Source organism: Microtus ochrogaster, unplaced genomic scaffold (assembly GCF_000317375.1).
Source record: "Microtus ochrogaster isolate Prairie Vole_2 unplaced genomic scaffold, MicOch1.0 UNK44, whole genome shotgun sequence".
In the NCBI taxonomy this organism is placed as follows: domain Eukaryota; kingdom Metazoa; phylum Chordata; class Mammalia; order Rodentia; family Cricetidae; genus Microtus; species Microtus ochrogaster.
Genome location: NW_004949142.1, coordinates 2624753 through 2649962, shown reverse-complemented (window position 1 = coordinate 2649962; position 25210 = coordinate 2624753). Strand labels below are relative to the sequence as shown.

General features: G+C 49.5%; 2 protein-coding genes and 1 non-coding gene across 6 annotated transcripts in view; 2 read left to right on the top strand and 1 right to left on the bottom strand.

The window, feature by feature from the left end:
- Window positions 1–19005, top strand: part of Cd300lg (CD300 molecule like family member g) — a 31759-nt gene extending 12754 nt beyond the window's left edge. Inside the window, exons 3-9 of the mRNA XM_026790185.1 lie at window positions 6458–6592; window positions 8188–8520; window positions 11911–11986; window positions 13349–13461; window positions 15233–15285; window positions 18047–18166; window positions 18644–19005. Coding sequence (XP_026645986.1) covers window positions 6458–6592; window positions 8188–8520; window positions 11911–11986; window positions 13349–13461; window positions 15233–15285; window positions 18047–18166; window positions 18644–18760 — 947 coding nt within the window. The 3' untranslated portion in view covers window positions 18761–19005. The remainder of the gene's footprint in view (window positions 1–6457; window positions 6593–8187; window positions 8521–11910; window positions 11987–13348; window positions 13462–15232; window positions 15286–18046; window positions 18167–18643) is intronic.
- Window positions 1650–1841, top strand: LOC113455450. Its single transcript, XR_003376563.1, has one exon. It is a non-coding gene; the product is annotated as a U2 spliceosomal RNA (small nuclear RNA).
- Window positions 19006–19139: 134 nt separating the features above from the next.
- The window catches only part of Mpp2 (membrane palmitoylated protein 2), a 34134-nt gene continuing 28063 nt past the window's right edge, over window positions 19140–25210 (bottom strand). For 3 of the 4 annotated variants that reach the window (XM_005369138.2, XM_026790179.1, XM_005369137.2), the window contains one exon: window positions 22612–25042. In XM_005369138.2, the coding sequence (XP_005369195.1) occupies window positions 24866–25042 (177 nt within the window). In that variant the 3' untranslated portion in view covers window positions 22612–24865. Of the gene's footprint in view, window positions 19499–22611; window positions 25043–25210 lie in introns of those variants that run through there. The other variant, XM_013354447.2, reaches the window with a different exon arrangement.

Below are 25210 nucleotides of genomic sequence, written 5' to 3'. Positions count from 1 at the left end.
ATTATATATATATATATATATATATATATATATATATATACTTTCTGTCATGATGTTAGTAGTGGTCACATAGAGCACTAATTCTAGAAAAAGAAAAAAACTTCATCTAGCTTCCTGTATGTGTTTTTGGGTTTGAGTCTGAAGCAGGTAACTAAGAACTAAGTTTGCGTACCCCGAATGTACTTAGTAGATTATGGTCCTCTAGCCTGAGATCTGTTGTATATGACTTTTAAAATGTTTATGATTTCTGCAGTCAGCCATGACCATTCCTAACAGTGACCTTCGAAGTCTCTGAAAAGATGATGGGGCCCTGCACCGACAAATCCTCCTGGACTGTGAAATGCCATTAAGCTGACAAACACCACCCAAATATCAGCTTTGGACAACTTCAAAGCAGTTAGCTAAAATGGCCCAGCCTCTTAGACTACTCCAGTAAGGACTTCAGATAAACCCTGCACTTTCCATCACACAGAGGCTGGACAACAAATGACAGCTAGCTCTCCCAAGACATGACCTTATTTTCTCAGGGTCCCCTAAAGATGCTGTTGACTCCAGCAAGAAGAAGTAATTTTAAGAACATGACACTCAGCTGGGTGGTAGTGGTGCACACCATTAATCCCAGCACTTGGGAGCAGAGGCAGGTGGACAATAGTCACAAACAACATAAATCATCTTTAGGTAACTCTAACCAAGCAAGTTCTTGTATAACAAGAACTTTAAGTCTTTGAAGAAAGAAATTGAAGAAAACATCAGAAATGGAAAGATCTCCCTTGCTCTTAGCAGTCTACAGATTCAATGCAATCCCCATCAAAATCCCAACGCAATTTTTCACAGATATTGAAAGAACAATACTAAATTTCATATAGAAAAACAAAAACCCAGGATAGCCAAAACAATCCTGTACAACAAAGGAACAGCAGAGGCATCACCATCCCTGACTTCAAACTCTATTATAGAACTTCAGTGATGAAAACAGCTTGGTATTGGCATAAAAACAGACGGGTGGACCGATGGAATCTATTCAAAGACTCTGACATTAACCCACACACCTATGAACACCTGATTTTTGACAAAGAAGCTCAAAATATACAATAGGAAAAAGAAAGCATCTTCAACAAATGGTACTGGTACAACTGGATGTCAACATGTAGAAGAATGAAAATAGATCCATATCTATTGCCATGCACAAAACTCAAGTCCAAATGGATCAAAGACCTGACCATAAATCCAACCACACTGAACCTCATAGAAGAGAAAATGGAAAGTACCCTTGAACACACTGACACAGGAAATTACCTACTAAATATAACATCAGTAATATTAAAAACTGAGAGCAACAATTAAGAAATGGGACCTCCTGAAATTGCGAAGCTGTAAAGCAAAGGACACTATCAACAAGAAAAAAAAATGGTTGCTTACAGAATGGGTAAAGATCTTCACCAACCCCACATCTGACAGAGGGCTGATCTCCAAAATATATAAAGAGCTTAAGAAACTAGACATCAAACTACCAAATAATCCAATTTCAAAAGGGGGTACAGATCTAAACAAAGAACTCTCAACAGAGGAATCTCAAATGGCCTAAAGACACTTAAGGAAACGCTCAACACGCGTAGCCATCAGAGAAATGCAAATAAAAACAACTCTGAATCGCTTCTCAGCCTTTTGGCTAAGATCAAGTGTAGTATCTGTTCTTATCAGTTTAATATCTGATACGTCCTCTATCCGAGGACAATATATTAAATGGATTTTTGGAACTAGGAGTTGGAATTGGAGCTTGCTCCATCCACTCCAAGGGGGAAAAAAAACAAAACAAAATTAACTCTGAAATACCATCTTACACCGATCAGAATGGCTAATATCAGAAACACTGATGACAGCTTATGCTGGAGAAGATGTAAAATAAGGGGAACACTCCTCCATCGCTGGAGGGAGTGCAAACTTGTACAGCAACTGTGGAAATCAGTATGGCGATTTCTTGGAAAATTAGGAATCAAGCTACCTCAAGACCCAGCAATACGGCTTTTGAGCATATACCCAAAGGAGACACACTTATACCACAAGGACATTTGCTCAACTATGTTCATAGCAGCATTATTTGTAATAACCAGAACCTGGAAACAATCCAGATACCCCCACCCCCACACTCTCTCTCCCACAGTGTCCTCTGACTTGGAGGATGTTTTGTTTCCAACAGTTTTTTAAAATTATTTTATGTATATGAGTGTTTTGCCATCGTGTATGTATGTACACTGTGTGTATGCCTGGTACTTACAGAGGCCAGAAGGGGCATCAGCTCCTCTGGCACTGGAATTACAGATGCTTATGAGCCGCCATTTGGGTGCTTCGAATCAATTGTTCAATGCTCTTAGTCCATGAACCACATCTCGAGCCCTCGAGGTCGGCTCCTGGGCTAGATATGGAGCTGGGAGAGCAGGGGTGAAGGATGTTCAAACATGCAGAAACAGAGTACGGAGGACAAGCCGCAGACCCAATGCTCCTTGGCTATAAATAAGCATTTGGGAACATCTCCTATACTCCCCGGAATGGACAATCATAAATAACGTGCCTGCTCATATGATTCATTTCTTTAAATTATAATATAATATTCCAGCTGTTCTAGGGAGAAGAAATGAAAAAGAAAACAATTTATTACCAAGCAGAACATATTTCAATATGTCAGGGGCCAGGCCCTGCGGCCCTAGAAAATAAAGTGTAGGGCCAAGCGCCTGCCCCACTTATCACGATAAGTTAGGCATAGGAAGTGAGAACAGGAAAAAACATGCAGAAATACATTATGAAAAGCTAAAGCAGATATTACCTTGTGGGCTGTGTTTGCTTGTTTTTCAAACTGCAATAACTGCTTGATTGGATAATCTGTACACACTCATATTCCTGGCTGAGGTCTGTAGGGTTTCAAGGTGAAACGGTCCAGGCCGGTAAATAGCAGCAGTATTCAGCCGGCCAATCGCTGTGGGATCAAGACGTGTGCCCTCGTGCTGAGGAGATGGCTCAATGCATAAAGGTTCTTACAGTTAAACAAGACAATCTGTGGTATATCCCAGGAGCCCCCATGGTGGAAGGAGAGAAGTGAATCCTGCAAGCTGTCCTCTGCCTTCTACAGCATGCCATAACCTGCGTGTGCACCAAAAATAAATACGCTAGCCGGGCGCTGGTGGCGCGCACCTTTAATCCCTGCACTCGGGAGGCAGAGGCAGGTGGATTTCTGTGAGTTTGAGGCCAGCCTGGTCTACAAAGTGAGTTTCAAAATAGGCTCCAAAGCTACACAAAGAAAAATCCCGTCTCAGGGAGAAAAAAAAAAAGCAATAAGTAAATAAATAAGCGTAATCTTGATGCCCTCTGTTACCAGAGCCGCAAGAACAAACTCCCCTCCCACAACCATCCAGTTAATGCTTTAACTGCTACTATCCTGCTCGCCTTCCCTTCTTTCTTACATATCTGTATTATATAAACATTTGCGGGGCTGGAGTGATGGCTCAGTGGTTAAGAGCATTGCCTGCTCTTCCAAAGGTCCTGAGTTCAATTCCCGGCAACCACATGGTGACTTACAACCATCTGTAATGAGGTCTGGTGCCCTCTTCTGGGCTGCAGACATACAGACAGACTATTGTATAAATAATAAATAAATAAATATTTAAAAAAATAAACATTTGCTTAAACTCCATATGAACTTTGCAAGACAGTTATTTGGGAAAATGGTTCAGAGCTCCCTCTAGCATGAGTGTTTGTTCTGGTCCCTTGAAGGATTATGAAGTCTGCGAAGAGGAAATAAGTCACTGATTCACTTTTGTAAGCGCCCAGCAAGACAAAGCTGCCGTTCTGGGGAAGCACCTTTCCAAGGCTCCATCCAATTTAGCTCAGCTCAGCTCAGCCCTGCCTGCACCGCCTCCCGGTGGCCAATAGATGTACTGCGCCCCGGATAGGAAATGTGGGGCGGGGATGGGACCAATTGGTCATTAAAAGTTGTACCACTGCCGGTGGAACTGGGTCACCAACCCAACCACAAAACCTTCGATCCATCCTGCCTGCTAGAGAGTGGGGAGGAGGTGGACACGGGGCCGGGGGGGGGGGGGTGGAGGACAATGGAAGAGCAGTTCTTATAGGAATGGTCAACCAACCAATAACTGCAAATTTGAGACCTAAGTCCCGAAAGGGAGCCCATGCGCCACACTGCCTGGATGACCAGGAACCGGAAACTGAGGACCCAGGGTAGAAAAAAAATCAACAAAAATTATTCCTAATGATATATTGCTAAACTCATAAATCGGTGCCTAGTGCTATCACCATCACAGTGGCGTCTTCCAGGAGCTGATGGGAGCAGATGCAGAGACCCATAGCCAAACATTAGGTGCAGAGGAAGCCCAAATTAGAGATCTCCATCAGGTCCCCTCCCTCTGAGCTCAGGCAAACCCCATGGAAGAGGAGGAGGAAGACTTGTAGGAGCCAGAGAGGTCAGAGAACACGGCCCACAGAATCAAATAAACTGAGTTTATAGGAGCTCACAGAGACTGGAGCAAAAATCACGGAGAGAAGCCTGCATGGGGCTGTGCTAGGTCCTCTATGCTATGGTTGTTAGCTTGGTGAGTTTTTTTACTTGTTTTGTGTTTTGTGGGTTTTGGGGGTTTTTTTGTTTGGTTTGGTTTGGGTTTTCAAGACAGGATTTCCCTGCATAGCCCTGCCTGTTCGGAACTCACTTTATAGACTAGGCAACCTCGAACTCAGAAATTGACCTTCTTTTGCCTCCGGAGTACTGGGATTAAAAGCGCGTGTGCCACCACCGCCTGGTTTAGCTTGGTGTTTTTGTGGAACTCCTAACAGTGGAAGTGGCCATGTCTCTGACTATTTTGCTTACCTTTGGGACCCTTTTTCTCCTACTGGATTACCTCTCTCAGCATGATATAAGGGTTTGGGCCCAGTCTTAAAACTTATTTTGCAGTCTTTAGTTGATAATCCCTGGGAGGCCTATTCTTTTCTGAAGGGAAACAGGAGCAGTGGGTCTGGAGAAGAGCTGAGGGCAGAGGGGAAAGTGGGAGGAGTGGAGGGAGGGGAAGCTGTGGTTGGGATGTATTGTATGAAAGAAGAATAAAGAATTAGGAAGAAAGAAAGAAAGAGAGAAAGAAAGAAAGAAAGAAAGAAAGAAAGAAAGAAAGAAAGAAAAAAGGTTGTACCACTGAACTCTTTAGCTGTGTGGAGAAGCTTATAGATCTCCCTCTCAAAACAATTGTCCATACACACACACTTATGAAACATGGACACTTGTTTAAAATAAGGGTCACAAGATGTCTCGGGGTAAAAAGTGCTTTCCACACAAGCCTGATGACCTCAGTTTGATTCCTGGAAGCCACGAAAACCTGGAAGGTGGACTCCACAAAGCTGTCCTCTGAAACTATAATTTAACATTTTTAGTAAACTAACAACTGAGGGCTGGAGGGATGGCTCGGCCGTTAAGAGCTCCTGTTTTTCTTCCAGGACCCAGACTTAATTCTCCCCATTCATGGGGTCCTCACAGCGGCCTGTAACTTCAGTCCCCCGGAGCTCCAGCGCCCTCTCTCGGAGGGCTCTGCACACACATGGTCCACAGACATAAATGCAGGCAAAACATTCATACACATAAAAAATAAAATGAAAATGAGGGGTTTGCATGCCTTTACTCCCAGCACTCAGGAGGCAGAGGCAGACAGATCTCTGTGAGTTCAGGGCTAGAATGGTCTACAGAGCAAGTTCCAGTTACACAGAGAAACCCTGTCTCAAAAAAATCAAAATACTAATACTACTTACTACTAATAATAATAAATGAAAATAATAACTCATATTAAAATACTAAAAATAGGGAAATAGTTTTAAGCATGTCATTAGTGATAGACTAGTCAATAAATATGCTTCCATATTTAGCACTTGGATACTCAGATCTAGAGGCAAGTCTAACAATTAATACCTTTCCAAACAGCGGGGAGTATACATAAAATTTGGGATGTCAGCAACAACTGATTGTTTCAGAGTTTGTTTGGTTTTGGTTTTCTCGAGACAGGGTTTCTCTGTATCTTTGGAGCTTGTCCTGAAACTCGCTCTGTAGACCAGGCTGGCCTCGAACTCACAGAAATCAGCCTACCTCGGCCTCCCAAGTGCTGGGATTAAAGGCATATGCCACCACCGCCACCACCGCCTGGCTTGGGGATTCTTAATAGAAGGTTCCTGAAAGCCACGAGGCAAGTTTTCCCCCATCAGATCCCGCAGACTCCTGAATGTCACCGGCAGAGCTGTGGTGCTCAGGTCTCAGATTAAGGTTAAGCAGGAACTGGGGTTTTGGAGAAGCGCGTTGGTGCGGGTCTGCAGGCTGCAGTAACCTACACAAGGTTGCAGGAGGAAAAGCAGAGGCGCCTCTGAGACTGGGCTGGACAAGGCGATGCACACCCCTCCCCTCCCTTCCTGGTTCCAGCCCGGCGGCGTTTCTGCTGGAAGCTAAAGCCCCGAGTGGCCCGAAGGAGCGGGCAACTGCTGGCATCTGCTCCCGCGTGTCCATCACCCACCATGCGGCCTCTAGTCTTGCTGTGGAGCTGCCTGGTGCTCCCAGGTGAGGGGAAATGGCGGTGACAGGGATGGAGGGGCAGGCAGGTGCCGGCCTGAGCTCACTCTTCTGGTCTGCAGAGCCGCTCTTCCCTCTACCCCCTGAGGAGATGGGGTGGAGGAAGAAACTCCCCATTTCATCCCAGCTAAGCCATCCTCAGCCCGGCAACCCTGGGCGCACGCAGCACCTGGTGTTTTTGAGCTCAGACCCAAGCGTCTTCCTCACGCGTGTTTGTGGCCTCTGAGCGGATGTGCAGGTGTAAAAGAAGCCGAGCTTCGGATCACAGAGATGCATCTACTTAGCTCGTTAACTCAGCTGACTTAGTTGGATTTCTACTAAACTTGCTTCTCTTTCTTTGCTTTCATATTTTTCTTGCTTTACTTATTTTGAATTTTTAATTTATTATTGTTATCGTGTGTGTGTGTGTGTGTGTGTGTGTGTGTGTGTGTAAGAGAAGGAGGGAGGGAGGGAGTATGTGTGTTGCACAGCACTCAAGAGGTCAGAGTAGAACTTTTGGGTTCTCTCCTTCCACTATGGGATCAGGGGATCAAACTCAGGTCATCAGGTTTTCACCGCAAGTGCTCTTACTGCTGAACATGTGTGTGTGTGTGTGTGTGTGTGTGTGTGTGTGTACATTTACATATACTACACACTGTATATTTAGTTTAGTTAGTTCATTGCAAGAGGGCAAAGGGCTGAAGGGTAGCTAGAACGTACCTGCAGGGGAGCTTTCTTTGCTCTTAACCACTTTTATCTTTTATTTCTTTTCTGCAATGCTCAGAGGAGGGTGGAACCTAGGCACTGGAGCACGCTGAGTGAGTGCTCCAGGCTAAGCTGCATCCCCAGCTCCCTTTCCATTGTTTCAGACTTGAACTTGCCCTGATCCCAAGTAGCTGTGACCACAAGGGAGCCCACCATGCTGGGCTTCCTCCATTAAGACCTAAAAATCAGGATGCATCTTATAACTGCTCAGTTGGGCGTGTTTGTTTAGTTTTCCCTTAATAATATATAAGTTAACTCGGGCTGTTTTCTGAAGTCTTTATGACATGTAATCCTCATGTGTGTGTATGCACATACAAGCACGCATTGGTACACAAAAAGGTGCGGCACACGTGGAGAGGTCAGCGTACAACCTTTGTAGTCTGTTCTCTTCTTCTTGAGTCTTAGACTCACTTTGTTGGGCTTAGCAGCAAGTGCCTTTACCCCTTGAGCCATCTGGCCAGCCTGGCTTATGTCTCTCAAATGCAATGAAGGTGAATGTTAATATCCTCTGTAGACGAGAAAACTTAGATGTGTTAAGCAACTTGCCCAACGTCACGAAGCTACGGAATGCCAAGGCTGGGATTCAACCTCCCAGGATTCTGAGTCTAGAACTTTTCTATCCCTTTTTTGTCTATCCCTTTCAATTAATGGTGTTTAAGGAAAGAGTGGCAGGATTGTCTTAAGGTTCCCTAGAAGAAGAGAAGCCTGGGGCTTTTTCAGGCTGCCTCAGAAGATCTGACGAGAAAGCCTCCCTTCCTCCCTGTGAAATGGGAGCTTCGAGTCTGGGCCGAGTATTTGGATCCACAGACATCCCATCTCCATTCATGCTGTGTTTTCAGGTTATGAAGCCCTGAAGGGCCCAAAGGAGGTCAGTGGATTTGAAGGTGACAGCGTGTCCCTGCAGTGCTCCTACGAGAAGAAGGTGAGGGGACGCAGGAAGTACTGGTGCCGAAAGGGTGGCCTCATCCTGTCCCGCTGCTCCGACATTGTCTACTCAGAACAGAACCAGGAGGTGGTACGGGGCCGGATGTCCATCCGAGACAGGCCCCGAGAGCTCTCGATGACCGTGACCATGAGGAACCTTACCGTGAAGGACTCGGGGAAGTACTGGTGCGGGATTGACAGACTGGGCTTCGATGAATCTTTTGAAGTGTCTCTCATCGTCTTTCCAGGTAATGAACGGCTCTCCCCGTGGCCTGGGTGAGATGGGCAAGAGGATCTGAACCATGGAAAGTTCCCTATTACAGAAGGGGGCAGACTTGGTGCCAACCTCATCAGGCCTTCTCTAGGACTTGAGGAGTTAGTAGGGACACCTGCTGAGCACTGGAAACAACTCAGAGAAGCCTCAGTTGTCCCTTTGCAAGTCTCCCTGTTAGGATTTCATAGAGCAAAATGTGGTCACACCTGTCACTCTTGGCCTGGATGTCTTGGGGGAGACAGGATGAGGACAAGATGACTATCTCAGGCAACAAGGAAGGACCTGCAGATTTCCTGTGTCACAAATGCTCCCACGACCTTCTGAGCCCAGGCTAACCATGGTCACCTCCCAGGCCCAGCCCGCAGTGTTCCCTAAGCCTGTCTCAGCCAGTGAGACCTGGGTAGATCTCTGAACCACCACTTCACACATGGGACACAGAGACACTCCAAGACACTCAGTGACTGGCCTAAGGTCGAGGCAGGAAGTGGAGCAGGCAGGACTCAAATCCAGATCACTGCAACCTGTCTCTCTGTTTGAAAGATGGGCCCAGGAGCTAGGACCCATCCTAAGCCCTGGTCTGTCCCCAAAGCCTATTCTCTTTCACTCCTGAGTCTCTATGACAGTTAAGGGAAATAAAAGTAAACAAGCCAGACACTAACAGCAGCAACAAAGCCTCACTGATGAGACTGGAGGGTGTGGCTCAGAGGGCCAGCTATGGGTAAGACCCTAGGCTGCATCCCTAATGCTGTAGAACAATACTCCTTGAGTGGCTTCTGTTATTCAGAAGGCCCCAGTCTCTTTCATCTCTTAACAGTGCACAGACGTCTTTTTTTTTCCTAATTGTGAATAGCTCTATCTTTATTTCATTTATTTATTTGGCTTTTTAGATGATGTCTCACTATGCAGCTCTGACTCCTCTGACTGACCTAGAACTCACAGAGATCTACCTGTCTCTGCTTCCTGAGCGCTGGGACTAAGGTCCTGTGCCACCCTGCCCAGCCTAGTGTTCTCTAGTTTTGAGACTCTCTTGTGTCTGGTTCTTGCCCTGAGCTCTTGTCACCTCTCCAAGGTATGTGATCCATGCCTTTTCGTCCTTTCAGGCCAGAGCTGGTTGGCTTCTGATGACAGCTCATCCTGCCAATGACGAGGGCTGTGTCACTGGGTGTCCCCACAGCCACTGGGGACACTGGCCTGTAATGTTTATAGGTTTCTCTGGTAGCAACACTCCCTCCTGCAAAACCAGTTTCTATCTGCCAAACGTTTAACAACCAGCTCCCGAAATCCCTGCAAAGTTAACAAGCCAGAGGGAACTAGCAGCCTCCAGGACCAATCTAGGCGGGAAATATCCATTATTACATCCTCTATTTCTCATCTTCTGGAGGCCCTAGGCAAGGCACAGAGGCATAGAAACACACAAAATAGGAAGCTGCTCTTGACTTACAGAAGATTTAGTCGGCTACTTAGAACAAACACAAGTAAATGACCGAGCGTTAGACTTGAGAGTGGAGAGCAATCCCAGAATGTCCAGGTTGGATGTTGTCAGAAAAGACCCTGGGATGCTGGCCCTTGAGGAATCCTAGCCCCGTGGGAGACCCTGCAAATCCATAGTTGTAGTCAGAGTGAGCACTAGCTCCCCAGGAGACAAACACGGGATATTGAGGCACACAAAGGAAAGGGAGAATTCCTCCACCGTTACTGGGACTTAACTTTCGAGCTGATGATGGAAGACAGGGCAGGGGGTGGGGAGGCAGAGGTGAGGGGGAGCTTTAGGCAGAGGTGTAAGAGAATGGTTTCACAGAGGGACAACCTGGCAAAGGCACAGCAGTAGAAAGGGTGACCCTGAACGTGGGGGGGCAGAGGTGAGGGGGAGCTTTAGGCAGAGGTGTAAGAGAATGGTTTCACAGAGGGACAACCTGGCAAAGGCACAACAGTAGAAAGGGTGACCCTGAACAGAACACAGGGCATCTCTGCGTGGCTCCGTGAGTTCCCCATGGGGAAAGAGGTGACTTTGGTAGGGTGATCTGAAGTCTGAGTTTCAAAGACCATGAGAAACACACTAAGTAAGCAGACGGCGTTTCAGCTTCCAGCTAAAATGGGGAGTCACCGATGGCTTCCAGAGCAAGAAGCAATGGGATCTGATGTATGTTTTAGAAATGCAGGTGTCCATGCAAAGGGTGGTATGAAAGAAGCAGGCTGGGGCAAGGAACATGGAAGACCTGATCCAATGAGAGACTAATATGGGCAGCAGGTGGGGAAGACCCGGGATCCACTGGGATCTGCCAGTTATGGCCTCCGATTGGCTGAGAGGAGACAACAATGGCGCCTCTACTGAGAATGAGGGGCCCTCTGTGGCAATGTCTGTCTCCCTGAGAGCAGCCTCTCCATTTCCTTTAGGAAGAAGGGACAGTCCCACCCCCACTGGCACCTGCTGCCCTACTTCCCCCAACCCCTCCTTCCAGCCTCTCACAGCTACAAGGATCCTGCAGCCCAAGGCAATAGCCTGGCAGACTCAGCTCCCAGAACTGAGTGAGTCAATGGCTTTCCTGCCCCTTCTCCAGTTCAGGAAACATAGCATGAGGGTCACCCAGCAACCTCAGAAGCCACAGTGGCTCAAAGGAACTGGGCACTGACTCAGGGCCACATGGGAAAAGGCTACAGCTGACCCCAAAGCTTTTCCTCGGGATCTAGGGATGAGCCAGACATTGGCCATGACCTCAGACCTCTTTGCCACATTGCTCTGCCCAGCTTTTGGGAGCTGAAGAAGGTTAGGCCTTACTGGGACATCTGGGTCAGGAGGTTCAGCGCTGGACAGATGGAGAAGTTGCTTTTTGGTCAGAGAAGAGGTGACCCTGGCCTGGACTAAGGGGAGGACCAGGATGTAGGACAGGGCCTTGGAGGTAGGGTCTATGTCTACAGAACAGATTACGCATAGATGTGCCTGGTCCAGGGTCTTCTTGCTCTAAGGGCCTCACTTAGGCCTCTGCTCGCCTCCTGGGAAGTGTTTTAGTTGAGAACATCCTGAGATTAGTTTGAGATCGGAAAGGTTTATGTTCAAATGTCTGGGTGGAGCTCGAGGGCCAGGGAAGGTGCTGAGGTATTGTTTTTGGACTTATAGCTTCTCCTGGTCTCCACCCGACAGTCGTCACAGTCAAGCAGGGGAAGACAGAGGTTAAGGCCCCCGTGTTCACGGAGGAGGCCCCAGCCTGGTCTTCAGGAACCTCCCAGGTTCTCCCAGGAACCTCTCCATATGCTGGGAATGCTCCTCACACAACAACCCCAGCCTGGTCTGCAGGAACCTCCCCTTCCCCAGGAACCTCTCCATATGCTGGGAGCTCTCCTCACACAGCGACCTCTCCTCATGCAGGGAGCTCTCGCCCAGTCATCTGGCCGCTCAGCATCACACCAAAGGACTCCACGACCAGTCGCGTCCTCACATCCAGGTGAGTCCAGGGGACCCAAGGTGACGCTTCCACCTTTCGACTCTCCTTTCTTTCCTCTGGTGGTGGCCACAGCCTGTGGTTCAGAAGGCAGATTTCAGGTCTCAGTCCCCTCGCAGGGCTCATCTGGACACACAGAGCCATCTGAGGTGAAGGGTCTCCCTTGGACCCAGAAAGCATCTCTCTTCCACTCAAGTCACCCCAGCTCAGGGGTTTCCCTGTGTACTTCGCTCTGAGCCCTGGGCTGCATGAAAATATGAAAGCCCTTCACCAACCTTTACTTGACACAGCTGGATCCCAGTCTGCAGCAAAGGATTCTGGGGGCTCTCCCTACTCCCAGTTCCTGCCTTTCAGGTCACCACTAGCAGGTTCAGACCAGGCTGAATATGTCCTGTAGGTCTGGGGTACCCCGGGCAGAGCACACAGGGATGATCTCTAAAACACTGATCTCCTCGGGTGACAGAAACCTGACTGGACGCTGAATTAGAGCACTGTGTTGCCATAAACCGGTGTTGGTGACACCGCCTTCAGGCCAGTGAGCCTCCCCATTTCTTGCCAGATGTGAAGGAGCACACCTGTAATTCCAATTACTCAGAGTTAGGGAGGCCACAAGTTCAAGGCCAGGCTGAGTTAAGTTTGTGAGACCTTGTTTAAAAATAAAAAGTCCTGCTTGTTGAATTGTATAGTTTAGCAGCAAATATAGCTAGGTACTGTACTAAGATTTGTTCCTAGTGGGAGGAGTATTTAATTTGAGATAAGTTCTCTCATGTAGCTCAGGCTGGCCTCCAGCTCCCTTAGTAGCCAAGAATGACCTAAACCTCCTGATCTTCCCGATCGTCTATGTCCCAAGTGCAAGGATCACAATCTTGAATCACTTCACCTGTCTTTGAACTCAGTATCTTTTTTAAATTTATTCATTTATTTTTTATGTGCATTGATGTTTTGTCTGCGTGCGAATGCCTGTGTAAGGGTATCAGGAACTATAGTTACAGACAGTTGTGAGCTGCCATGTAGGAGGTGGGAATTGAACCCAGGACCTCTGGAAGAACAATCAGTGCTCTTAACCTCTGAGCCATCTCTCCAGCCCCTGAACTCAGTATCTTAAACATTCCAACTTGTTTGATCCTCACAGCCTTGCTTCATAGGAAGTAAAATCGGTGGTCTGGAAGGTTGTTTAGTCACTTACTCAAAGTGACATGTCCCTGAAATGTCAAGACCAGGGTTCGAACCCAGCAAGCCTCGATTTGGGGCTGCATTGGCCATCAGGCTAGAAGCTGGCTTTCTCGGCTTATGCATGGGACTCTAGGACATAGATGGCTGTAACCGCCACCAGGCTCCTCCAGGCTCCTTTCATCTCTCCTCTAGTGTGTCCATCCCGATTGTCCGCATGATGGCCCCAGTCTGGGTGCTCTTGTCCCTTCTGCTGGCGACAGGTCTGATTGCCTTTGGCAGCCACATGCTCCAGTGGAGAAAGAAAGGTAAGTGATCGACATGGCGGGAGGAGGCTCGTGCACACCTGTGATACCATCAACCTTGGAAAGACCTGCGGGCCTCAGTGGGTGGGTCTGACAACCTTCTGTTTGCTATGTGTCCTGGCGCACCCCTTTAGTCTGAGTTCAAGGTCAGACTGGTCTACAGAGTGAGTTCCAGGACAGTCAGGGATACACAGAGAAACCCTGTCTCAAAAAAAAAAAAAAAAAAAAAACAACCTAGCTGTTTCCTTTTGAGAAGCCATGAAGCAGCCAGCACTGGGAAGAACAATTTAACTGGGGAAATGGGAGCTCTTTAATATGAAAGTTCAGGGAGCCAAGATGGAAGTATATACCTATAACCCCAGCGCTTGGAAGGTGGAGAAAGGGGCAGAAGCTTAAGGACAGTCTCGGACACATCATGAGTTCAATACTAGCCTGGTCTGCGGGTCTAAACAAACAAATGAGCAAACAGAGCAAAAGAGCTAGCAAAGCTGATTTTAACAATAACAATTAAATTTCATTCAATTCAGTATACCTGAAACATGACCAATTCAGTACGGAACCAATGCTAAGATATTAAGGAAATCTGGACATTGTAGTGTACACCTGTTGTCTCAGCTACTCGCACTGAGGCAGGAGGATTAGTTGAGTCCAGGAATTTGAAAACAGCCTGAACAGTACAGCCAGACCCCATCTCAAAACCTCAACAAAATTTGATGTTCATACTCTACACTGTGGTTGTTGTTGTTTTTGTTTTTGTTTTTTTTTTCATGTTGAGCCTTTGTAAGTTTAGGTATGATTTCACATGACCACATTCCAGTGCTGGGTGACATACGTGGCTTCTGGCTCTTGTGCTGGATGGTAGAGGTCAAGCAGATTACATGATGCCATGGTATTAAGAGTGCCAGGAACCAGGCGAGGTCCTGCATCTCATCTCCATTAACTTATTGTGCTGTGGGGTACCCCATCTTATAGTGGAGGAAAGTGGACGCTTAGGCAGCTTGCCTTGTGTTTGAAGGCCTAGGAAATAGTAGAGCCAGAGACCTACAGTGGCATCCCAGAGAAGGTGGGCCTGGGGCTTTCCCGGGCCTGCTTCCGACCTTGTAAGAAATCTCAGCTTCTTCGTGTCCCCAGGTCCCCTCATAGGAGACCAGAAGGGAACACACAGGGTGGGAACAGCCTCAACTCTGAAGCCACTTCGCATCTTACCTCTGGAATTATGGTTCCCCAGCAAGCAGCGGCGCCCCCTCTGGTAGCCTGTTAGAAATGCAGAGTCTCAGAGCTCAATTCAGAACCTGTGTGTGATCATCTGGGTACCTGTGGTGGTCATCTGCGTCGAACAAAATTCATGTTACGTGGCTTCTGAAGAGATGCCTCACGTGAGGTGAGGGAAGAACTTCTCACTCGTGGCTAGGAAGTGAAAAGACAGGCCCACAGACACCTTCAAAAAGATGCCCCCTAGATCCTACCTCTTAAAAGTTTTACCACACTCAAGTTGAAGACCAGGCCTCCCATGGGACAAGTTGCATCAAGCTGAAGATGTCCCCCATGCTTATTAAGGTTCAAGAAGTAAACACAGTTTCCTCATCTACTTTCTAGTTCTCATAGATCTCAAATGCCGACTCCTTCCTAAAAGGTCAAGCCAGACAGGGCGTCCTGCTTCAGGGCCTCCTACCTCCCTCTGGGAATCCCCCCATACACGGGTGACATGACCTTCTGCATTCTGGGAATGACTCAAGGTCTTCCTGGCCTCAAGGTTCTCCTGGGTCTCTTTCAGCTTGGCTGGCCGTGGAGACACAGAGGAACGAGAAGGTCTACCTCCCAGCTTCGGTAAGGACCCAGGGAGCCAAAGTCTGAGATCAACCCCTCTGGGGCCTACCTAGGTCAGACTTCCAGACCCATCTCTGTGCCCACCCAGAGGCAGAGCTCGCTCCCAGCCTTGAAAGGATCTGTGGGAGTCTCCAGCCCGGCCCTTTCGGGTGTGAGCTCCTTGGCATGCCCATGATTGACCCTGATCCCCACCTGGAATCAGGCAGGGTCACCAAGAACCAGGTAGGCATCATTCCACCAAGCGGGTACCTTCTTCCCACGCCTTTTAGAATCATGGTTCTTCAGCACTGGAGTGAGAAGGATCCCTGTGGATCCCGGGTCAGTGTGTCTCACCTGCTAGTGGGGTTGGAGATGGGATCTCCCAGACTCCGCTTCCAACCCAATCTTCTAGGGCTAGGGCTAGGAACCCACAGCCCATCAGAGCGCAAGGGCTCCTCAAACATGACTCCATTATACTTCTACAAATGAAACCGAGTCCCAGAGAGTACGAAGGTCTGGCCCAAACCCACACAGCCGCACTCGGATTTCTCAATTCTTTTAAAAGATTCATTTATTTTATTTTATGTGTATGAGTATTTTGCCTGCACATATGTTTGTGTGCCACATGTGTGCCTGGCGCCCATGGGACCCAGAAGAGGGTCGAGTTGCAGACAATTGTGAGCCACCGAGTGGGTACTGGGAACCAAACCCAGGTTCCCTATAAGAAAAGCCGATCAGTCCTCTTAACCACTAAGCCATCTCTCCAGCCCCAGATTTATCAATTCTTCTTTAATCTCTCAAAACATTTTTTCTGGTCCTCCACTGATTCTGAGGCCATGCTGCTCAAGGTTTGGCTGCTCAAGGACCCAGTTGTGAGCAGAGCACGCTGGGAACCAGTGGAAGTGGGGACTCGGGAGGGGGGGGGATGTACAGAGGTTCCTGTGCACATCTTCCTGAGGAACCAAGCCGTCCAACTTCCCAGGCCAGTGCTTGCCCCCCCACCCCCCGCCCCCAAGATGCTGCAGAAGTGTATTCGAGAAACAAAATCCTACCTTGCCTTGCCTGATGCCCTGCCCCAAAATCCACCCACTTACTGAGGCATTTCAACTTTATCCTTCCAAACATGGGGCCAGGGAAAGGGGAACTATCATCCCCTTCTTTCCTGGCGTCAGTAAAGACAAAAGACTCCAGGCAGATGCCCAGGGGAGGGCTGAGTGGGATGGGCTCTTCCTTGACTTAGGAAGCAGCTGTTGTTGTCTCAGGAAGTGGAACAAGGCCAAAAGTGGCTAAGGGGAGTGAGGCAAAAGTCATGGGAACAGAGGCCACCCTGGGCCACCTTCAGAGCTCAGCCTTCTGGGGTGGAGATGGTTCGTCAGGAGAGTGCTGGGGTTCAGAAAACCAGCCGTGGTTGGGTGTGGGGGTGTCTCCTGCCCTGCCACTGTGGGCGGGGCTGATTCCAACCTGGGGCACCTGAGCTCCCCCTGCAGCCCTAGGAAGGAGCAAGAATTGAGCAGAAGGACACTGAGTAGCAGCCACTTTAGGTAGAAAGATAGGAGAGGGGACCTCGAAGGTCAGAGGCCATTGTCACCAAAACATAGTCAAAGACGCGTGCTTTGTTTGGTAGAGTCCCCATTTCTGCACTCTTCGGCAGAGGTCGGGGGAAGACACAGAAGTGGTTGGGGATTTTCTTTGCACACACTCACAACAAAGAAGGAAGAGGACACTTGTCCTGTAAGAGGCCAAAGGAACCGACAAGGATGGTGGCACAGACCTGGCATCCAGCACGCAGGAGGCCGAGGAAGGAGGGTTGCTGCCCAAGGCAAGCCTGGGGTACACATGGCAGAAACAGAGGTGAGAGCAGGCAGTGGGGGCTTGACCCCTTGTCGTTTCTATCGTGGCAGGCAGTGTTATTTCCTCCATTTTATAGACATAGCAACAGAGACTCAGAGAGGGTAATTCTATGCCCACAGTAACACAGCTTGAGAAAAACAGAACTAGACAAAACCACCCAAGGTCTATGAGACTGGCTGCTGTGCCGTCCATCCTTCCACACTGAAGTGCAAGGGTTGGAAGAATTCAGTCATATGTACTGCCCAAGGCTGGTCCCGCAGACTCCAGAAAAAGAACCATTTCTCTTCCCTAAGCATGGGATAATCACAGACCAAATGCCTCCTGTGCTGTTTGTATCTGGTGAATCTTTGAGACCCACGAAAACCAGCAGACAGCCTGCTTGTTCCCTCTGGTTACGAAGGAATAACACGATTAAAACAAAACAAATGGTAAGATGCTGTCCGGAGACTGCGGGCGTAGCTCACTTGGTGGAGTGCTTGCCTGGTGTGCACAAAGCAAGCCAGCCTCAGCTGAGGGTAGCCGTGCACATCTGAGACACCAGCCCTCAACAAGGTCATCCTTAGCTACAGAAGGAATTCAAAGCCAGCCTAGGAAGTGTAAGACCCTGACTCGGAAAACAAACAAAGCATGGTGACACTGGCCTTTATTCCCAGTATCCGGGAGGCACAGGAATCTCTGTGTGTTCAAGGCCAGCCTAGTCTACGTAGCAAGTTCCAAGTCATCCAGGATTACTTGGCGAAGTCATGTCTTTAAAATTAGTGCTATTTGGATTGTGTGACCCTGAGAAGTAACATGTATTCAAGCTTTTAGCTTGCCAAGGTAACACCCAGGTGCCAGAAGTCATATGGCAACCAGAACTATGTCCTTCCTCTCTAGCTCCTCTGGGCTTAGCTCCAGGCTGTCCTGAGTTCTGACCGAGTTCCTCTTACAGCCACCAGGGAACAACTGGGTGCCTGAAGATGCCATGATCAACCTTGCAGCGCCTCCCGAGTGTCTCAGCAACCCCAAGGCCTCCACTGTGCCCTTCACGGAGACCCAGTACCTTGGCCAGGTGTGGACAGTGTGGACAGAAGGGCTCTGGAATCCACACTAGCTGACCCCACTGAGATAATGGGGACAAGGCAGGGAGGGCTCTTCCCCCAGCATCCTCTTCCTCAGAAGCCCCACCCCCACATCTGTCCATCTAGCCTATCAAAACCATAATAAGACTAGGTCATTTCCCCCAGGCTCCAAACTTCACTATCTCCTCTTCCAGGCTCAGAGAATTCTTTAATAGCATGTTGGGTGTCTGTTTAAAGAGTTCTCAGCTGAGCGGGGCATTGTGGTACATGTCTGTAATCCTAACAGTTGGGAGTCTGGGGTCAGAGGGAGGAGCTGGGGGATTAGAAGCCAGTTTACATGGTGAGACCCTGTCTCAGACCCTTGTGCTACAGACAAGAGATGAGGGGGCAGGGGGCGGGGGCTCTGCTGGAGTGGAGACCTCACCACCGCCAGGCTCTGCTTTTCAACCTCACCATCATACCTCCAGGCTACAGAGGAAGAGGCAGCCCCTTCCCTGGACGCCAAGGAGGATGAGGACGCAATGGCAGCCCCTCCCCTGCAGGTGTCCGCACAGGAACTGGCTTCCGAGTTCATCTCTGTATAACCGCAGAATGCCCCGTGGTCAGGCTCCGTAAAGCTGAACCGCTGAGTTTGCAAGATTTCGCCGGCTCTGCTCACACTCCAGGGCTCCATCCACCTTCCTCCAGGCTCCCTGCTTGTGTGCCCCAGAATGGTAACGAAGTGAATCTGTGGACCCCGAAGCCCAGCATGGACGTAACAATTCCAGCCAATGGCTGAGACCTCCCGAGCATATTCTAATCTCTAGGAAGAGTGCGCAGCTGCGGACCTTCACCTGGGCCTGGCAAGGCTCAGTAGATGAGGGCTGAGTTTGTATGGGTTCCAGGAAATTTCCTGGGCGTTGGTGCCCAGCAACCGTCCCTCCTCCCATCCCCTGCAAATCCCACCTTTGCTTCCCTCCATTCTCTTGCCGCAGCTGCTGTGGAGGAGACAACATACGTGTGTATAAAACATATGTCTTTATAAACCACCTGCATTCTGGCCCTTCAGAAAATCAGTAAAGCAGAATTCCCGAGCCCCGCCCCAAACCATCTGGAGGGCAAGGCCGGGTCTTCACCAGTGGCTCTGACAAGTGACCAAGATTCCCCGCACTTGAGCCTGAGGGATCCTCGGCTTCCTCTAGCCTGAGAGTCTTTCTTCCTTCTCTCTTTCACTGTGGGGTCAGCTGTCTCTCCTTCTCCTTCTTCCCGACCCTGTATTCCAGGCTTTGGAAGGACACTGGAGAAAAGTTCTCTGTCCAAACGGGGCTACTCCTCCATGGGCTCTGGAGGTTTGGGGAGGAGGAGGAAAGCAGAGTGGGGTGAGAAGGGGAGGGGGCAGGAAGAAACAAGACTCCAATTAGCAGAGGATAATGCTAAATCCAGGCCAGCTAGATAAGGGAAAGACGGTCTGGCTCAACTCTTTGCTTCCCTTTTACTATTTCGTTTTGAAAACGACACACTGAGAGGGAGGTGTTCAGCACGTAAAACATAGAAACACAGGAAAAAAGACAAAAAGCGGGCGGGGGGGCAGTGTTTTTAAGGTCATCTATAACCTCACCAAGCCCTGTTGGCACCCTGACCGCACTTGGCTGGATCCCCCTCCTTTCTCCTCCACGCATTTTGAAGTTGCTCCTTTCACAGAGGGGTCACCCCATCCCATGTTATCCCATCATAAGCATTCCTACAAACCTTGTACAATAAACTGTTTCTCAGCTGCATTAGCATATAGGTGTGCCTCAGTTTACCCAACCAGTTCTCTGTCACTAGCTGTGAATCTTTATGCAGGAGCAATAACTGCCATTGGAAATCTCTAGAAGGAGTTGAGAGAACATGTGGTCCTGAGAAAAAGAATATTTTCTTCTCTCTCTCTCTCTCTCTCTCTCTCTCTCTCTCTCTCGTTTGTTTTTTTTTGGGGGGGTGTTTGTTTGTTTGTTTTGAAACAGGATTTCTCTGTAGCTTTGGAGTCTGTCCTGGAACTCACTCTGTAGACCAGGTTGGCCTCAAACTCACAGAGATCCACCTGCCTCTGCCTCCCGAGTGCTGGTATTAAAGACGTGTGTCCCTCCTCTCCTAACCTCTCCTGGAGGGATGACTCAGTATTAAAGACGTGTGTCCCTCCTCTCCTAACCTCTCCTGGAGGGATGACTCAGTAGGTAAAGCATTTGTTGTGCAAGCAAGAGGACCCCAGCGAGTTCCAGTTCCTTGTAACAGCCTCACTGTGAGTCTGTACCCCAGTGCTGGAGGGAAGATGGCAAAGCCCAAGAGCATGGTAGCCAGGACATCAACCTCTAGATTCCCTAAGAAACCATTTCAAACCTAGAGGAAGACGGCTGGTGCAGACCTCTGGCCTGTATGGGGCACGGGCAAGTGAAACTCCCCCTCACAGGGGAGGGGGAGGGAGGAAGAGAGACAGACAGACAGAAAGAGACAGAGAGAGATAGAGAGACAGAGAAAGAGAAGGGGAAGGGAGGGAGAGAGAGAAGGGGGAGGGAGAGAGAGACAGACAGAAAGACAGAGAGAGAGATAGAGAGAGAGAGACAGAGAAGGGGGAAGGGAGGGAGAGAGGGGGAGAGAGAGAATATGTATCTACAAGAATGCAGGCCATGCAAATCCATTAATACATTAAAAATTGGGATAAGCAGTGCCCCCAGGCAGTTAGTAGAGAACACCCAAAAAAGAAGTTCATCCAAAGTGGACTTTCCAACCTGACAAAGTAGCACACACCAGTAATCCAGATTTTAGGAGGTGAGAGAGAAGAATTCCAAGCTCAAGACTAGTCTGTGCTGTATGATGAAGCCCTGCTTCAAGACACAACATAAATTAAAGCATGCTGGTGCTTAAGAGTGACTGATGGAAAAGAAACACCTCTCTTCTCTCTCTCTCTCTCTCTCTCTCTGTGTGTGTGTGTGTGTGTGTTATAAACACAATTATTATGTGTCAATTTTTAAAACTATATTTTTAAAAACTATTAACAAAAAAGTCAGGAAGCATGGTGTTGCATGCCTTTAATCCTAGGAGGCAGAAGCAAGTGGATCTCTGTGAGTTCGAGGCCAGCCTGTTCTACAGAGTGAGTTCCAGGACAGCCAGGGTTATGGAAAGACCCTGTGTCAAAAAAAAAAAAAACAACCCTAATAATTTCTTTCAGACTATCTGTCTTTAATTTAGGAAAACGTCTTAACGTCAACTGGAAGCTAAAAAGACGTTTTCTCAATCCCAAGTGTGGCAAACAAGGAGTAACGATCAGCTAACCCGGCCTCACTTCGGGAGCTTCTAAAACAAAGCACCTCTCAAAGCTCACTCAGTACCGGGATCTGCTGACTGCCTTCACTCCTCCACAGACTACATTTCCCAGCCTTCCTTTCAGTATCCTGGGACTGGGGACCAGGTTCTAATGGACAAGTGGCCATTGCACACTGGGACTGCCTCAGAGACCTGCAGTCATAATGGCGGGATGGTATACCACGACTCCCTCCTGCAGAACTTTGGGTGGAAAGGATGCTGATGCCCTGGACCACACACACTGCTGTGGTGGAACCCCTGGGAGGTGTGATGTGTTAGAAGGATCTAAAGAGTGGCACTCCAGTGTCATCTCCTGCCGTCAGACGAGCACCCAGAACCCCTGAGCATTATCACTGAGAGACTGTGGAACTTTCACAGAGGGTGAAGCCAAGCCCTAGGGAGACAGGGGCGATTGCTGAAGACCACAGGAGTTCCACATGGAGTTGTGTGGATTGGCCATGGAGACCCTGAGTCCTTTGTTCCCTGATGCTCATAGCTCCCAGGCATAAGCTCTTAAGATACAGCTCAGAGGGGCAAGACAGGGGAGGAAGACACCATAGTCAGTCCATCTTCCATTCTAGAAACATTGTTAGGTTTTTAAACCCAGGGCAAATGGCTAAGGTCTATGTAGCATAGAGCAAATACTGGCCACCAGGTTCTCCCTGCATCCCTCCGTCCCTATCTACTGTTGAGGGCCCTTTTGGCTGGCACACCCAGCTTCCTACCCTGAACTCCCGGGAGTGGGGGTGCTGAGCTGCTCTTCCCTGTATAATCCAGCCATCTTGGTTACTAGCTCTCTTTGTATGATGGGCCTTCTAGCCGCTGTACCTGGCTTCCCCTCTCTCTCCTCTCCCTTCCCCTCCCCTCCTCCTCATACGGCACAGCTCAATCTGATCATGTCCACTCTGTTCTCCCCCAGATGTCCCTGTCCCTGCCTCTGGCTAGACTCTCCCACATGTCTGCAATAAACCTCCTCCAGCACACCTAGGAGGAGTCATGTGCTTTTCTTTTCCTTTCTTTCTTTTATTCTGCTATCTGCGCGGTATTCCCTAACCCGTACCTTCTCCCCAAACCATCTACCCAACCCCCCAATCAAAGACCAACGGAGTCCAGAAACATATGCTTTCACATTTAATCAAAGGAAAAGAAAGAAAACTTAAGAATTAGATGGCTGGCGGAGGGAACAAAGGAAGGGTAATGGGCTGAGGCTGAGCGTGGACCATGGGGGGCAGGGTCCTCCTTCTCCTGAGGTCCACGGTGGGAAGGGAGGGAGGACAGACTCACAGAGCTAGCTCGGTGGGCACCAACATGTTCTAACTAAAGGGCTGTGCCAGGTGAGCTGAGGAGGCTCCCAGCCTCTGTTCCCACGGGGCCAGCACTTGAAAGGGGTGTAGAGTCGGGCTCAGCGGGAGAGGTAGGAGGCTGTTCAGAGAGGAGGGACCCAACCCTGGCCCTTGCACATTACCGGGGATGCTGTGAGGATTGCTACTCCACTGGGTATCCAGAGGAAAGGACTGGTACCAACTCTCCAGCATGGTGCCCACCAGATCTCTTAGAGACCCTGGTCTTTTGGTCAGAGGGCTTTGTGGGTTAACGGGGGAGGGGGTGGATCAGGGGCTGCTCTGACCCCTACACTAGTCCTCCAGGGGAGGAGGAAACTGGCAAACAGGGAAATGTAACATTTCTCTCCAGCTACCAGTCCCCTTAGGCTAAGTGAGGGTCAGGGTCGCAGCAAGATGCTGAAGGAAAGGACAGGACATTGACTGATTGGGAACAAGGTGGGGAGGTGACTGCACGGGTGTGGGCAGAGCTATGCAAATGAGCAGCAGGCCGTCCACCTCTAGTCTGGTTTGCACGTCCAATGGCAATGCAAATGAGGTTTCTAATATAATAAATATATTTCTAGCATTTGTAATAAATATTCTGTTTATTCTCCCTCCCTCCCTTCCCCTCCCCTAGGAAATGGGCACACAGTGGTTCAGGGGTCAGCTTGGGCTGGCACTGCAGCAAAGACTGACACTCAGGAGAACTGGGAGGCACAGGGTGGGGGTGCCGGGGGGGTCCCTGAGAGGACAGGAGCCCCCTCAAGAAGGATGAGGGATGAGATGTCTCCGGATGTCAAGGACAGAGTTTTTAAAAGGATTCTCCTAGTTTACAAAATCACCCTCCCCGAGGACTAAAGGCTGGTACTTAGGATAGGGGACAAGAGGAGAGTAGAGGAAGGCCCGGGCTCTGGGGGCCTCAATGAGCCAGCTCCAAGAAAAAGCAGTCCTCTGCCTCCCCTCAAACCAAACCACATCTGTGCATATGCACACACACATACAACACACACACCAAGGCCAGGAACGCTGACCAGCACCTCAGCAGGCAGAGCCACAGACTGCCCAGCCTGGAGTGCCAATGGCTCTCCCTTGGAGTTGTGTGGCAAGTGCTACTAAAGCTAGCCTGTCTGTTTCCAAGCCCAGACTCACAGTCTCCCCACCCCGTCTTCAAGCCCAAGCTTACCAGCCCTAATGCCAGGGGCCACCTAGATCCATTCAGAGAAAAGCTCAAAGCGAACAGAGCCTGGTATGGGCTGTGGAGCCCGGAGTACCTTTAGGTCCCAGCAACAGAGGGTTCAGCTTTCTAGGCCCTATTCCCAACCTGGGCTAAGCCTCCTGCCACCTGCCAGTTGCAATGTTTGGGGAGCAGGGCTTATAAAAGAGGGACACATGAAGAAAGTCCGTGGAGAGACTTTGGCAGTGAGAAGCTAGGAATAAAGGAGGGACCAGGCTACGTTTGCTCCTGGAGGAGCTGAGGCCTGTACCACCAGCTACAACAGCTGGCTCACGATGGGACTCCCCCAGTCTATAAAACAGCCCAGACTGACACCACTGCCCAGGTCTGCTTAGCTACCAGTGGTCTGAGTACCTGGCCACAGGAGAACAGCCCAAGGCTGTTCCAAGGAATATAGGAAGGAGTGGGAGGGGCCAGGGAACAGGGTGGGTGTGGCCAGCCCCAAGGAGAACAGGCTGGTAGGGTCCTAGACCTACTGACCACAAGGTCCAAGCAGTTCTGCTCTTCCCTGGTCTGAGCATCCCAGGAGGGACTCTGAGATGCTCCTGGACAAAGCATGATCCTTAGAGAGGGATGTCTGGTGGCCAGTGGGCATCGGGAGTGGGCAGCACCTGGGTACAGAGGTACCCTATGAACACCCACCATCCTGGCAGTGCACACCTCTGGACTGAAGCCTGCTGGGAACTGTGATCCAGGGAAAACCAGGGATGGGATGGGGGGGTGTGGAGATCGTTATCGGGGCAGGGGGGTGTCACAAGTGGGCTGAAGGATGGATGGATTCCCAACCAGGCAGGGAGCAAGGTCCAGAACAGAGCTCAGTACACCCAGCTGACAGGCACCCACTGGGGCTCTGTCCGAAGCTTCTCCATAGCAGCCTGCAGCTCACGAAAGGTCCTCTCCAGATTGCTGTTGACCAGGCTGAGGTCGAAGTAGTGCCCATATCCCCTCTGGATGCGGCTGCTCTCCTCCACTGTCCGCCTCAGATCCGCCTCCTGTCCCGCACAAGGGGCTTCGTCAGTGCCTCCTCCTTGCTCCCATATTCAGAGGAATCTACAATCTGCCTACCTCACCACAAAGTCCAGCCGCAGTGGTACAGATGCACTGTGCCCACAAGGCTGTGCCCCAGCAAGCCCAGATAGATGTGAAGGAGGGAGGGAGGG